The 14,579-nt window shown below is 38.7% G+C and overlaps 2 protein-coding genes across 3 annotated transcripts; both read right to left on the bottom strand.

The window, feature by feature from the left end:
- Positions 1–35: 35 nt before the first annotated feature.
- LOC116251273 (purple acid phosphatase 2-like) lies at positions 36–4,694 on the bottom strand. The gene is made up of 8 exons (XM_031625440.2): positions 4,177–4,694; positions 3,799–3,999; positions 3,293–3,404; positions 2,521–2,747; positions 1,439–1,577; positions 1,064–1,284; positions 576–697; positions 36–396 (listed from the first exon to the last, which is right to left on the bottom strand). Exons 1-8 carry the CDS (start codon positions 4,345–4,347, stop codon positions 201–203), a joined length of 1,389 nt encoding a protein of 462 aa, XP_031481300.1. The 5' UTR covers positions 4,348–4,694; the 3' UTR covers positions 36–200.
- A 3,616-nt stretch (positions 4,695–8,310) lies between these two features.
- On the bottom strand, positions 8,311–14,013 carry LOC116251281 (uncharacterized). 2 transcript variants are annotated; one of them, XM_031625459.2, is made up of 5 exons: positions 13,921–14,013; positions 13,637–13,811; positions 13,397–13,507; positions 11,965–12,033; positions 8,311–8,738 (listed from the first exon to the last, which is right to left on the bottom strand). In XM_031625459.2, exons 2-5 carry the CDS (start codon positions 13,775–13,777, stop codon positions 8,688–8,690), a joined length of 372 nt encoding a protein of 123 aa, XP_031481319.1. In that variant the 5' UTR covers positions 13,778–13,811; positions 13,921–14,013; the 3' UTR covers positions 8,311–8,687. The 2 variants fall into 2 exon arrangements, with proteins under 2 accessions (XP_031481319.1, XP_031481311.1); XM_031625451.2 differs by lacking the exon at positions 13,921–14,013 and having other exon boundaries at positions 13,637–13,914.
- Positions 14,014–14,579: the final 566 nt, after the last annotated feature.

The following is a 14,579-nucleotide window of genomic DNA, read 5'->3' as shown; positions in this document are numbered from 1 at the left end:
GATGGTGAAGACTCCACTGTTACTGGCAAGAAACGGATTAAAAAGAACATTTCATATTTCTTGGACATACAGTACAGAGGATAGAAACTGTTGACAGCGAGGTAGGAGGAGGGTCACAGCATAAACCAGAGAATTCTGGTTTGGAATTCAATACCAACATCTTATTATACTTGTCGACAACTAAAGTAGAACTGCTATTGTCACATTGCTGATGTGGGTTCCACCATGGGATCCCAATGTCTGTTGTAAAACCACATCGAATCGCCAACCACTGCTGCATCGTCCTGATTTCGGTGCCAACTGTAATAAGCATGAGTTCGGTTCTTTATCTCAAGTGTAGCATGACCGAAGCTTGCTTCTCGGAAGGCAGAATACTTAGGCTGTGGATAGGTCATGCTGCAAAGTTAAGTGAACATATTTGGATTCAGTCTTCATTATATTGAGCAGTTGAGGCTTATGAATTAAAACATGTAGGCATGCACATCTAAATGAAACAATAAAGAAGGTAATGATACTGAGCAGAGAAGAATGCTATAAGATCTCTATTAAATTGTATGTTTATATTCCACACTTACTTGTTTGCCAATCCTTCTAGGTTTCCTCCATCACCAATAGTGATGTAGACTGGAGCCGACTGATCTATTACTGGAGTGCATCGGCCATTTACAATATCGTATGCAATGTTTGAAACTCGTTCCTAGCCCACGGACAGTCATTAAGATTAGACCAAAAACAGAGTATTTATGCATGGTTACACAGGAAGGAAATTTATTGCCTACAAGAATTCCTACTTAAGTTAGCAGTAGAATACTAGCCATCCAATATGCCAAAAGAAAAAAACTCAGAACTTATGTGAATTCCTTTCCTGGTTAGAAGTAGAAATACCAGCTAACTAGCAAAGTGAACCTTTTCTTAGGCATGAGCAATCTCTCTCTCTCTTTCTTGTGTGGGTGTGTGTCCGTAAGACCATAAAATGAATGCTCTTGAGAATGGTCAATGAATCAATAACTAATGAAGTTGCAGCCTGCAGGGAAGATGCATCCAAGGGAAAAAGATGACTTACAGAGCGTTCATAAGCATGAACATGACCAGCAAACACGAGATCTACTTTATTTTTCACGAACCATGGTTCATACATTACTCTCATGGTTTCACCTTCCATGAAATGATAGTTGTAACTATTATACCATGGTGCATGCATAAGGACAATCAACCATGGTGTTTCATTTCTGTTGACCTTCTGAAACTCTTGTTCAAGCCACTTGAACTGGGGTGTGTACTTTCCTACAAATGAAAAATATAGAAGTCAAGAGTGAGTACTTTTTTATTGCACATAGTTCTTCCAACAAAATTCAGGCAAAAAGAAAGTAATAGGACAAAAATCTACAACCATATAAATTATTACAAAATGTCTGGAGACAAGAAAAAGGATACTTGCCATAAGCTGAATATGAACTAAGAACAATGATGTATGCTGATGCACGCTTGATTGAATACCAAAGTGGGGATGTGCTACCAGATGATTTGTAGGGTACATGGTAACGATGAAGGTATGGCTTGAAAGGTTCTGTTTCACCCTGGTAAGAGAATTGCAGCGGTTAATGATCTAGTTTATCTAGACATTTCAAAGACCAAATCTGTTGCAATATAACTCAAATGGTGCAATGCATTGAGGGATGAACTGAAAGTGAATATTTAAAATATTTTATTTTCCTATAATATTCGCCCTTTCAAGAAAGGAAAATAACATGATATAATTGTTCAAGTTCAGAAATGGCATAGTACATTGAAGGAACATCTAGTTGATACTAGGTTACAAAAAAGGCCTTAGAAGATTGTCGAAATGATAGTTCAAATTTAGCATGTGTTTTGGGTGAGCCAGAGATACTGTTCAGCATACAGAAAATTCAAGATGAGAAAATACAGAAGACAAAAAGAGCTTAAAGTGTGATTAGCAGAAAGACAAAAACAAAAGTGGAGAAAAATATATCTAGATCTATATATATTGTTTGATTCACATAATTTTAAGCTAAGAATCCAAATGATAATATGAGAAGTTTATAACAAAACGAAGAAAAAAGGTTTGCTTGGTTGCATAAACATGGGAAGGCATAAAGCTCATCATATCCCAAGCATGGATATGTATATGTGCATTTGTGTGCAAGCCTGTCTATGTCCATGTCTCTATGTGCACATAGGCATATCATATGACTGAGCATATGTTTACACAATATTATCAGTTGATGCATGCTATTGCAGGCATATATGCATACGAACCAACACATCAACAGCAGTTCCTGCCTCTTAAGAGAAAAAAAAAATCAGCTTTTTTCTTTCAAATAGCTCATGTTATATTGTTGCAGGAAAGGAAGTCACAGCCTTTTATCTAAGGCTGAAGAAAGAAATTATAATGTCCACTAAGAGACATATTATGTGCAAGAAAAAATGTCAGTTGAATCTTTAAAATAATATAATTCCATTATCAATGCAGTAATGCCATTATGTTGGCATAAAAATTACCAATTCGGGAGCAAAGTCTATTTCATGGTTCCCCGCAGTCCATATCCAAGGTTGATAAGCGGCATTTCTCTCAATGAACCTTCCCCATGTATCCCATCTGACATTATCATGGTTAGGATAGTTGTCTGCATAAGAAAGATCTCCCACAAACAACACAGTCTGCCCCTTCTTAATTGATTCATAGTGCGAAAGTGTGGTATTGGAATCAAAACTCTGTCCCAGGTCCCCTACATATAAATTAGCAAAAGCAAGGTCAAGCCACACCCCAGCACGCATTTGACAAAAAAAGTCACGGGGACAAAACAGAAGAAATCATTAAATCAGATGCTTCTTGAAGAAAAACCAAGTAGAAGTAGATCTTTCATTTTCTCTGAAGTGCATATGATCCCAAAGAAGTTATCCACAACTATTTGACTTGTGAAGCTGAAACAAGTAAGTTCATACAACTTAACTGGTCATGACCCCAAAAAATGCTAACTTTGTGGAAGTTCAAAGATATTTGCAAGTGGGACGACGAGTCATATATGGAACAATCAGAGGATAACAGACCATCAGAAAACCAAGGTCATACATGTCATACTTAATGGGTCCACTTGACACAGACGCAAAATCCATGCTCAGGAGGAAATACCAAAGAAAGGATCGGAAACTGACATGAATGGTTCAGGAAGTTTTTTTTTTTCTGAGACCAAAAAGGGAAAGAACAACAGTATAGCATGAATCATGATAAGAAATGAAAAAACGATATAATGCATATAAAAAGGAATCTTACCTATGAGGCCAAAAGTATATGGAACATCGGGACCAACTTTTGGAGGAGTCTTGAATGAGAACCGACGTCTTGTGTGCCCTATTCCCACCTCATAGAAATACTCAGTATCATACTGTACCAATAGCATAACTTTCATTTAGATTCCCATTCTGAAACTAGTCATTGGTTACTTACTATCCATTGAGCCTGATAAAAAAGTGTCTAAAACGATAACTTTTTCTGCTACGTATTTGCTACATAGCACTTTTCTCGAGATTCAAAACCATGAGTTCAATCTCAAGCGACATATAAACCTGTGAACAAAGCAGGGAACCATCCATACATATCTACTGATCAGAGAAACGTGAAGCATAGGAAATCCCAGGGCTCCTTATTATAAGAGAAGACGATCGATTCCTCTCAAACAACATGACCATACTACAAAATTCTTAGAATCACATGAAAGAAGCGAGACACCAGTCAATTCAGAACGAAAAGCCCAAAGAAAATGAAAAGAAGCTACTCACATCCAAGCCATTGAGATGACAGTGGTGAATGAACCCTGAAGTGTAGTTATAGAACTTGTAGGAAGTAACGGAACCTTCTGCCCTGAATTTTCGCTTGTGCTCAGCAGTACCATACAACACGGTGCTTGATCCTGGCTCAGACGTTGTTACCCATGAAACTATCACTCCCGTACCATTATGATCTCCTTGTGTTATATGTACCTGTTAAGATCAACCATGAACTTAAATTTTAACACAGCAGTAAAAGTCTCACTGTGTCAAAAATGCGAATTACCGACTCTTAGTTTCTGGAGACACGAACAGAATTTGAAGTCGGTAGATTGGTGAAAATCTAAAAGAAAGACTAACAAAGTGAAAGAGAAAAGGAAAAGAAATAACCTGTTGGGGAGCATTGTAGCCAGGCGGTACCCTGAACACATCACTATCAAGAGGCATATCTTTGGATGCCCCAAGCTTTCTAACGAACCTACTTGTGGTTCCTCCATTGGAGGCCATGGGAGAGCTCAAAACCACCACAATGAGCAACACCCACATCATAGGTGTCCCCATCTCTCACTGCCTCTCTCTGTTTCCCTCCCTCCCTCTCTCTAATAACGATCAGTGCAGTAGCCGAAATGCCATGAGCAAGTGGAATATCCCGCAGGAATATATCGAAAAGGAATCGAGGGAAGAGAGAAGCTCAAGCGTTGACGCCAACACAACAGGACACTGAAGGATGATAATGATGTCATTGGTAGAAGAAAGACTGGATCATCCAATGGGCGGTCGACGAAGAAGAAGAAGAAACGAGAGGAGATTCCCACGGTGAGTTGTCAGTCGTATTTGTCAATTTCAAATTTTCAATAAATAAATGTAGCTCTATGATTGACTTTGATTTCTTGGGATCCATCATTTGTTTCCTCCTCCTCACTTCCAACTGGGTCTTTGTCGTATATTTTCCCAAGGAAGGAACCAAATCAATCGACCAACTTCACTTCACAATAATCTAGCTTGGATAGATATCGACATTGCGGCCAACCAGTTCATATGACTTTTAGTGCTTATAGCATTCACAGTCCAATTTCTTTATAATATATACATTAGCGATCAAGAAATCAACTTGGAAAGTGTGAAAACGTAAGATTAAGCACCGAAACATCAGGGCTTCAAATTCCGATGCTCTTGTAGAGCATCTCTCGCGTTTACCGATCTTCTCGAGATCCAAGGGAGACCAGAACCGTGATTCGCTTTTAAGAGGGCAAGTGTGGATTAACATTCAGCCAGACAGAGCGTTCAATTTGTGCCTTCGCGGAGACGTTTCAACGTCGCTGATGTGATCGCTGATAAAACTAAAACCGCACGCTTCTCGGTGACTTTGCTGTCGGCAGTAAATGGATGAAAAATACTCGATTACTTACACGTCCCTTCTGTTTAGTCAGATTTGGTTAAAAAAAAAAAATAGATCCAACTATTAGCTGGATTTGGGCCCGTATTCTACTAGGATTGGATGAAGATCCAAGAAATTACATATAAATGACGAGATCTGATGCTACTTACATTTCAATCTAGTTTTGGAAAATAGTGTAGGAATTGAAGTTTGGGACCAAAACCGGTTAAGTTTGAACTTGGGAAAGAATTGGCCCGACCCGAATCTAAGTCCTGTACGTCTCTAGTTGAACGTGTAAATCGTTTGTAGATGGATTGCACTTAACCATGGACGGGAAAAAAAAAAAAAACTTGAGATATTTCAAGCGAAGAGAGTAGCTTTTCTACATGATCATAAATGCATGAATGCGATTTACAGGAGGAAGAAAAGCCTCCATTCTCCCTATCGACTCTTCATCATCTATACTTTTTGAATCGGTTGTACTAGAATGAATGTGGTTATTATCATCTGCTATTTTTCTTTTTGCGTATATTTTTAAGTAAAATATTTGAAAAGCAAATAAAAAACCAATTTGAAAAAACAAAATTCATGAACGATTAAAATATTCTCCTGAACATTTTTAAAATGTTTATCCAACATATTTGCGGTATCACTAGAAAAATCGATTCCCTTTTTATTAGAGAATAAATGATTTAGTTTGAATTCTTTTCGTAGGTTGGATCAACTTTTCAAATCAGATCTACTTCAGATCCAAATACAAATCCAATCCTGATGTAAACTTTCCATCTTGGATATTTGGTAACTACTCCCCACCAGATCCTTTGGTCCTTGGGAGAATAGGGGGAAGGGTGGTGATTTCAATTTTCAGCTGAATGATAGGATGAAATACATCTCAATACTCTACATTAGATCTTTTGATCCAAACTAAGAACAAATTCAGGGTCGGTTGTCACGGATGAGAAAAGCTCACCATGGACACAAAATGGAGACTGTTATCTTCATACAATCTTATTAAATCTCAACAATTTTGAGTTATGGATTAGGAAATTCTTTTTTTTTTTTTTTTATGAAGAACAAAGTTAAAGGAAAATCCTGCTTTGCAAAAGAAAACAAAAATAGTCTCATTCATGAGTTCGGTGATCAAGAAGACTGGTGCCATTGAGAAAATTGTAGACAAGTTACCGCTGAAGGAAAAAGCATACGAGAGAGAGAGAGAGAGTCTCCATTGGTTCATAACACCACATATATAAATTAATAAAAAAAATTAAAAAAAATCATTATCGGGCTTGATCCGGACTTATGGGGCCCACTCGGGCCGGCCCAATAACAAGCCCGGCCGGCCCGGGTCATGTTTTCTCGACCCTGAGCCGGGCCAGGTACTGGGTACTCGGCGGCGGCTCGACCCAGTTCCCAGGCTTATTCCCCACCAAATCTTTTGGTCCCTGGGAGAATGGGGAGAAGGGTGGGGGTTTAGATTCTCAATCTAGTGGTAGGATGAAATACACCTCTTGCTCACCTAGTACTCTGCATTATTTGATGCAAACTAAGAACAAATTCAGGATCGGTCATCACGGATGAGAAAAGCTCACCATGGACACAAACTGGAGACAGTTATCTTAATACAATCTTATTAAAATTCTTCTTCTTTTTTTTTTTATGAAGAACAAACTTGAAAGAAAATCCCTATTCAGCTTTGCAAAAGAAAACAAAAGTCGTCTCATTCATAGTCACTGTGTCATGGCATAGGTGATCAAGGAAACTGGTGCACGGCAAAAAGAGACTTAGACACTTAGTCAAGTCAAGAAGAGAGAGAGAGCTGATAAAATGGAAAATGCATTGGGAAAGAGAGAGTCTCCATTGGCTCATACTTCGACATCAATGATGGTGTGATGAATGCGATATCAATGAAATGCGATCTCCACATTCAGCAACTCAATGACCTAACTAACAGTCTTAACACCATCTTTATCATGCCACAGGTGCATGCATATATGCATGTGCATGTGTGCGTGCATGCACATACACGTGTGAGCGCGCATGCATGTGTGTGGTATTACTGGAGATGAAGGTGGAGACAGTTCCAGCCGTAGCAAACCCGGCCTTTTGCTACCTAACGTTTTGTCTGGCGTGTCAAGCAGGAGCAGACGTAGTAGGTCTTGCCCTCTTGGACATAGTGGTTCTATGGGTCCACCTCCCTCCAGTCAAACAATGCACATACAAGATGGATGGACATTTAAGTTGGCTGGACCTGGACCTGGGCCACGGCCAGTAGACCATTCATAGCAGGGCCAGACTGCTGCTGGGAAACTTGGGTACAAACAACACACACTCAACTATTGGCTAATGTGAATTCCTCGTCCAATTTCACATTTGCGGCACCTATTTTCTTTCCCTCAGCCATCATAATTCAGCTATCATAGATCTCCTTCCTTTGGTTGTGTCTGTGCTGATCCGTCTGCTTGGCCTGTTTGGGTGCTGGCAAGATTCTCTTTCATTTTGTTCCCAAGGAAGAACTTTTTTCATGAAGGTTATACATGCTAGGCTGTTATTTTGAGTAAAGCTTATCATTTTTTGTCAATGAGAAACAGTTTGGATCGACCAAGTTCGGTAAACATGCCCAGACCCTTTGCAAATTTAATTGCTTGCTAAGTACAGAACATCTCATAGAAAGAAATATGTAGGCAGCTGCGGGGGTCCTTGGACAGGCAGCTACCAGTTCTAATCTCACTGAAGCTCATGAAGTGGCTAGAAGATGTGCGGCCGTTCCAACCTCATTGCACCTTACAAAGTGCCAAAAGGCTTTGGCATAGCTGGTAGGATGGTAAACTGATAAACAGCTGAATGTTAGTTCGGTGCCCATGAGCATCTACACCCCCGCAGGGTATTGTGCATAAAAACTCACCAAGGCACCCTTGGTTTGGCACCTTGTTTTCAAAAATTGCAGTATCAAGTGATTTCTCCACTACTACATACATAGTCTGAGAAAAGAAATTGCACCGCATCATCATCGCAGTTGTAAAGGATGATGTCGATAAAGCCATCTAAGAAAAATGAATCGTAAAGATGGTAAAAGTCGGGCCCAGAAAAATCGAAGGAAAACGATCCTTTCGGTTGGTCTAGTATCGTCAGACTGCCCACAGAAGGTGCATGTTTAAATAGGAATCCATTTCGAGCATGGTGCAGGCCCGGGTTCAGAACCAGCCTCTATAATAAAAGCTCAGTCTGGATAACTCAATTTTAGCAGAAACAGACGTCTTATGAAAGGAGAGACACCAAGCCTTCACTGGAAACCAAATATGTTCACTATCAAGATCCCACATACCCAAAAGAAATTTCCATTCTTGCTCTTAATCAGGGGAAAAACTCAGAAGCCACCCTGCTCTTCGGTTTCACCAAGCATATTATACTTGTTGGACAAATCTGCTTTACAACTTCAATACCCCACTAAGGAGCATAAGTTTCTATTATAAAGCCCATGCAAGTCTCCGTAAATACAACTCTTAAGATCAGCTAAAGGAAGCACTCAACGATCAGAAAATGAAGCTTGCATAAGATTGAACGCTGAATCCATGAACTGCATGGAAGAAAAGGAAAAAAAAAAAAAACCATCATTAGCCAACAGAAGGCAAAAGACAAGTGCAGAACTTTGACATGGAGCATAAAATAAATTCGAAGGAAGTGAAACCGAGCACCAATGTTATAGCTCTTGAACCATATGAACATAAAGGACAGATATCCAGCAGGTAATTCTTAGAAAATATAAGGATAGAGATCAATCCCTGAAAAGCAGCTTTAACTTGAAGGCCAAGGTTCCATAAAAATTGCCAGTTACATACACACACATATACATATTATATTACATACCCATGCAAAGTACTGTGATTTTCACCAGTCACTTCCAAGCAGAGTTGCAGGTGGCATGTTATGGTGTTGATACAATACCAAACAGAGGAGAAACAAAAAACACCAGGGATATGTCGTACTATGTTGGACATAAGTATCTTGAACAGCCAAGTAGCTTGGTATTGTTCTAGTTTTATTTCATTTTCTGAGCCCATACAGACCATTGTTCTCAAATTACGGTTTGTAGTTTAAGGATTTCTAGAGACAATGATATGCATTGTGTAATTTTCTTCCCCATCTATCTCGAGATTCCATATATATACTTTTTACCACACTTATCTGCCAAATTGAGCGCACAACCCATTGCTTTCAAGAACAGTTGGGAAGGCATAGATGGTTTATTTCTCCAATCCTTTAGATGCCCATATCTCACTTCCAGAGCTTTCCAGATAAATCTATCAATGGAGGAGCAAGTCATCCACATTCAGAAACAGTCGGTAGTCAGCACGTTGATGTCAAGCATCAGCTGAAAGAAGAACAATCAATACCCAATTATTATGGACTTGTAGATTTCGTGGGTGGCTTGACAGAACTTTGTCATGTTCTGCAACAGTGTACTCCAATAAAGCAATGTGACTATGATCCAGCCAATGTGTGCCCACACATGATTGCTAAATTGTGCGGATGCAACACCATCATTAGAAATATTGGGAAAGTAAGAGTCTGGTGAGCATAGACCATATCTTTGGACATAAGAAAGAGACATTGGAAAGAGATTCTGAGCTTTTAAGAAGCAAGGATTGAACTTAGCAAACAAGTTAAAGGCTTATGTAGGAAGTCTAGATAACAGTCAAATCTTAACCATATATATAAGAGTTAAAGCTTAAAGATCAGGTACAAAAATTCAGATTGTTATTCCGCTTATAGCTGCCACTTTGTTAGACAACACTTTGTTCCATCGCACGCAACACATTTTTGGAAACATCGTGTACATAGTGACATATCTTGCAACATGTCTCGACAATGCTGACATAAGAGTCATGCAACACATCTTAGATGAACCAGGTTGAAGTTAGCAAATTTTGATAGTTGACCTAATATATTTTTAATGGAGTCCTGTTCATAGTCGCCACAAACTTTTTGGTATAAGTCATCCTAATAGGCTAATACCACTAGGCACTAACATAACATCATATTTCTCTTCAGATGATTAAGAACTTACAAGGGTAGTGATTTTGAAGTTTATTGGGCTCGTTGACTCTTAAAATCTACTTTGGTTTCCAATGTGATTATGCTTACTCATAACGTTATAAAAAATCATTAGCAGCCTGTAATTATTAGTCCTTTGGTGCTCAACATTTTATACAATTGAGTAATTTGTTAGGTGACAGCAGACATTTGCCTTTGCTGGCATTTATTGCAAGAAGTTCTTTACCATCTTCAATACTGTGATTTATTGTAGTAAGCTTCCTAAAACGTAACATCAAATTAAAATCTGAAAGAAAAGAAAAATTAATAAAAGAAGGACTACAAAGTAAAACTTAGTCTAGTGCAAAAAGTTAAGTTCTTTATGTTTGTAATACTTTTAAAAAAGGTAATGCTCCAAACTGTTTGAGAATGGTGTTGAAGAACCCAGCAAGGGCGTCGCCCTCACTGTCACTGGGTCTGGTAATGTGAACGGAAACTGGCTGGCAACGCTAACAGAGGAATACGTGCAGGGCATGCAGCTGAAACCAGGGGACAATGAACAAGTGAATCGTGACATAGTCATTCAGCAGAACCTTATTTCAGAAGCCATGAGGGAGATGCAGGCTAAGCCTCCTCCTCTAAAATCATGGGCGAGCTTGCTGAAACAGGATTCAATGGAGGTCGATAAAACTGATAAGGTACGAATCGTTGATGGTATTCCTCGTGTGATGGTCACTGAAGCATATTTGAATGAAATGAAGAAGCCCTTTTTAAATATGGCTATAGGGTGTTTTACTGGAGGTCCAGGGAAGGGGGAATGGAGTTCAGTTATATTATTTCTGGACCTAGGGCCTTATTGATAGAAGTAAAAAAAACCCTCAGGTGGAAGTTTGTTAGTAGCAGGACCGTCTACATGGAAGAAGAGCCTGAACTGGTTCTTGAAGAACCTTAAGCTCAAGGTTTTGGCTGTATATATCTTTCTGGGTATATGGATAAATTTAGGTTAAGTGTGTAATCCTAGTGCAGAGGTTGTTAAAATTTTAATGTTCAACCTCCCACTAAATTCTTCTGTTGAATGCAATCGTTGTCCCCTAATATAGGTTAATTTCCTTAAGGGGTCTTTTTGAATGATTCCCTGTTTTTGTTGTTTTGTAAATCCTGCTATATGTATTTCTTTAATTTTTGTTAATAAAAGGCTGGGAGACCTCCCTCCCACAGGTTTGCATTGGAAACAATTTTTAAAAAGGCAGCAACTTCTGGTAAAACATCAAGAGTATACTCCAATTTCAACGATTTTGAGACCACATACTTTGTGTGATGCATACTTTAATTCAAGTGATCAAATGTAAAATATCTAAACAGTGCGAGCTTTTGTTATTTGTTCAACAGTTAAGCATGTTATTAGTTTTATGGCAGAAATTGAGGGAACACCCTTCTGTTGAACCTAACAAGTCCATCAAACTGTTGGTATAAGATATCAACAGCTTACTAACAAAATTCTGCTGAAAAAATTAAGGTACTGAACTAAAAGATCATAAACTATCTCCAACATAGAATTTGTTGATTAACTGATGGAGCATGTTGTCATTTAACAAGAACCTAAATCTTTTGTGAAGCACATTTCCCAAATACTTTGAAAACCGTGACTTGACAAGCAAAAAACATTTACAACAGAATTCAGCAATTTGAACACGAGTCCATTCTAGTGCAGGAAAAATATAGACATGTAGCACTGTTCAGAACTTCAGAATCTAGATAATAAATTATACCTTTCCCATAGCTTTCATTTCTCGTCCAATAGGCTCCAAGAATTTAAAGCTAACACTGACAGGCCATACCTGCAAAGAAGGAAGAAAATTACTTACAATAAAACCAAACCTGGAAAGAAAGTAGGGTAAAACACACAGTTGTCAAAGGAAATAAAATAATAAATAAAATGCAACAAAGAGAAGTTCCAGTGGCAGTACAAAATGCTAAGGAGAAAAGGACGATACAAAATCCTCTTCAAATTGGAAATATAGTGAACTTGGAAGGAACATTGATGATTTTAAACAACAAACAAAGCACAAAGAGCACAAAAAAAGCTTAACTGTCAATCGAATTATGTCGAGTTTATTTGACAATGTGTGAACTGTGAGAGAGTGCAAACACATGTGCACCTCCATTAAGCCATCGATAGAAGAAAAATCTAATCTCACCTTTGATTGAGTCTATGCTTTCCTGAGATAGTGATGTTTCCTCAGGTGCTTGCCTCATGCATTGCCGAATGTGAAAAAGGAAACACTAAGTTCTAGAAATTGTGTTGCAAAAGACCAAGGGAAGGCATCGACCAAGGGAAGGCATCAAAAAAAAAAAAAACATGCTTGTCGTAAATGTTAAGTTCGACCACTTAAAGGATTCGTTTGCACAACCAATAGAAGACACCCTATCTATGGCTGTATACAAGACTAGTGATAACTAAAACGAGAGTGTTAACATCCACATTTTTCATTCATTTTAAAAAAATAAAAGAAGCTCCTTACTGATAACTTCAGAAGGAAAAATTTAGATGACCTATACCAAATATCCACATTTGAATTAACAAAGAGAAGCCAAAATATGCATAGAGAACAACAATATAATGAAGCGAAGCAAGTCAGATTTTACAACATATTATTCGTTGGTAGAACACTAGGAATCAGGCACTCTACGACTTCCTTCCATGCTGGTCACCCGACTAAGCATTCTGCACCTTTAAGCTATTACTAATAACTCCAAAGAAGGCATCTAAAATCTTTAGTTAATATGAACAGGAACCAATTGGAAAACAGCAGATGAAGAGGAAAGGAAGAGGTGTTCAAGAAGCATTTGAGAAGTACATGGAACATAATGTATGGAATAATGTTTCACAGTCCAAAGAAAGAAAATATCTTCAGGATCTAAGCTAGGCTCGTCAAGCAATTATAGCCAACATCATACTATCACAATCCAAGCACCACCCATGACTTGCCGATAAGCATGAAATCCATAAAAAAACAATCTACGCACCACCAGGACTCCTATGTAAGCAAGAAAGCCGTAAAAGCACTGCCCTGCCAAATTCATAACCAGACTCTTTCTCAAGAACGGGCGAAAAACCAAATTTAAAAGTGACCCATGAGAGCTTTTCCATACAAAAGAACTGAATCTAAAAACAGGGAACTGGAGGATTCCGGATAAAACCTTCAAGCCCAGCAGTCTAACGGGTTTAACTTGTCCGGGAACGATACACTCGGGCCCCGCCGACTCCAATCGAGCTTCACTCGCAAATCCGTTGCCAACGGGGTTCGAATGCTTCAGAAACAGAAGATACCAACATCAAACAGCCGCGAGAGACAGAGAGTACAGAAGATACCAACATCAGAGAGAGAGAGAGAGAGAGAGAGAGAGAGAGAGAGAGAGAGAGAGAGAGAGAGAGAGTACCTTCATGACAGCGAGGCCATAGGAGCATTGGGGATCGGACGATACACGGAGAATGGGAGATTGGTGGATCTTGGGGAGGGGTTTTCCTGTCGGCGCTGCCCTCCATGGAGCGTCTGCAGCCAGATTCTTCCTCGACGCCATATGCCCGCAAGACACGCTCCCGCACCCTCCTTCCCTACTCAAACAAAAGAGCCATCGTCACAAAATCTTCATTTCGGTCATCTGAGGCTAAGACGCAAATTGCAAAGCTCTAAAACGGATAAGAGATAGAGAGTTGCAAAGACTTTCGTTTCTCCAGGTGCGGCACCGCCTCTCGACTTGGTTTTCTTGTTTTTGCCAATTCTACTTTTTTGCATCAATCGCCACCTGTAGGCTGTAAGTCACTTTCATCTCTCCATTTCCTGCGTTTGTAGTTAATTTACTTTAAGCGTATTTGATTTTAATTGGGTTCTGGAGACTTCTGGGATTACTTTATTTACCATAATTATTTTCTATTTTCAAATTTTGAATATTTTCCCATTTTTCCTTTCTTTCATGAGGAAAAAACTTTGTGTAGTAAAACGGGAAACATGATTCTAAGTTTCCGAATTGTTCATTCTTGTCTATTCAAGTTCAAATTCGCAACAGCAAGGAAATGAAAACTAGGAGTTGGAAACGGCCTTTTCCAAATAATCGCCGAAAGGGGCTGAAATCGCCTGCATCGACGGATATACAAAGAAATGAATATTAAAATGTCATTATTTATAGCTTTTTAATAAAAAAATTTTAAAACTTAAAGATATTGGTGGTAACCAGAAAAGGATTTAAAGTTTTGATATTGTTCAAAAAACATGAATGTTCATATCAATGTTCTTTTCCTTATTCTGCTACAATTTTATTCAAGAAAAACATAATTGTATGAAAAAGGTAATTTAAGGCCCCTGCCGTTAATTATTATAACGAT

Source organism: Nymphaea colorata, chromosome 1 (genome assembly GCF_008831285.2).
Source record: "Nymphaea colorata isolate Beijing-Zhang1983 chromosome 1, ASM883128v2, whole genome shotgun sequence".
Lineage (NCBI taxonomy): Eukaryota > Viridiplantae > Streptophyta > Magnoliopsida > Nymphaeales > Nymphaeaceae > Nymphaea > Nymphaea colorata.
The sequence above is the reverse complement of the archived record's forward strand: the minus strand, read 5'-3'. Positions and strand labels throughout refer to the sequence as shown.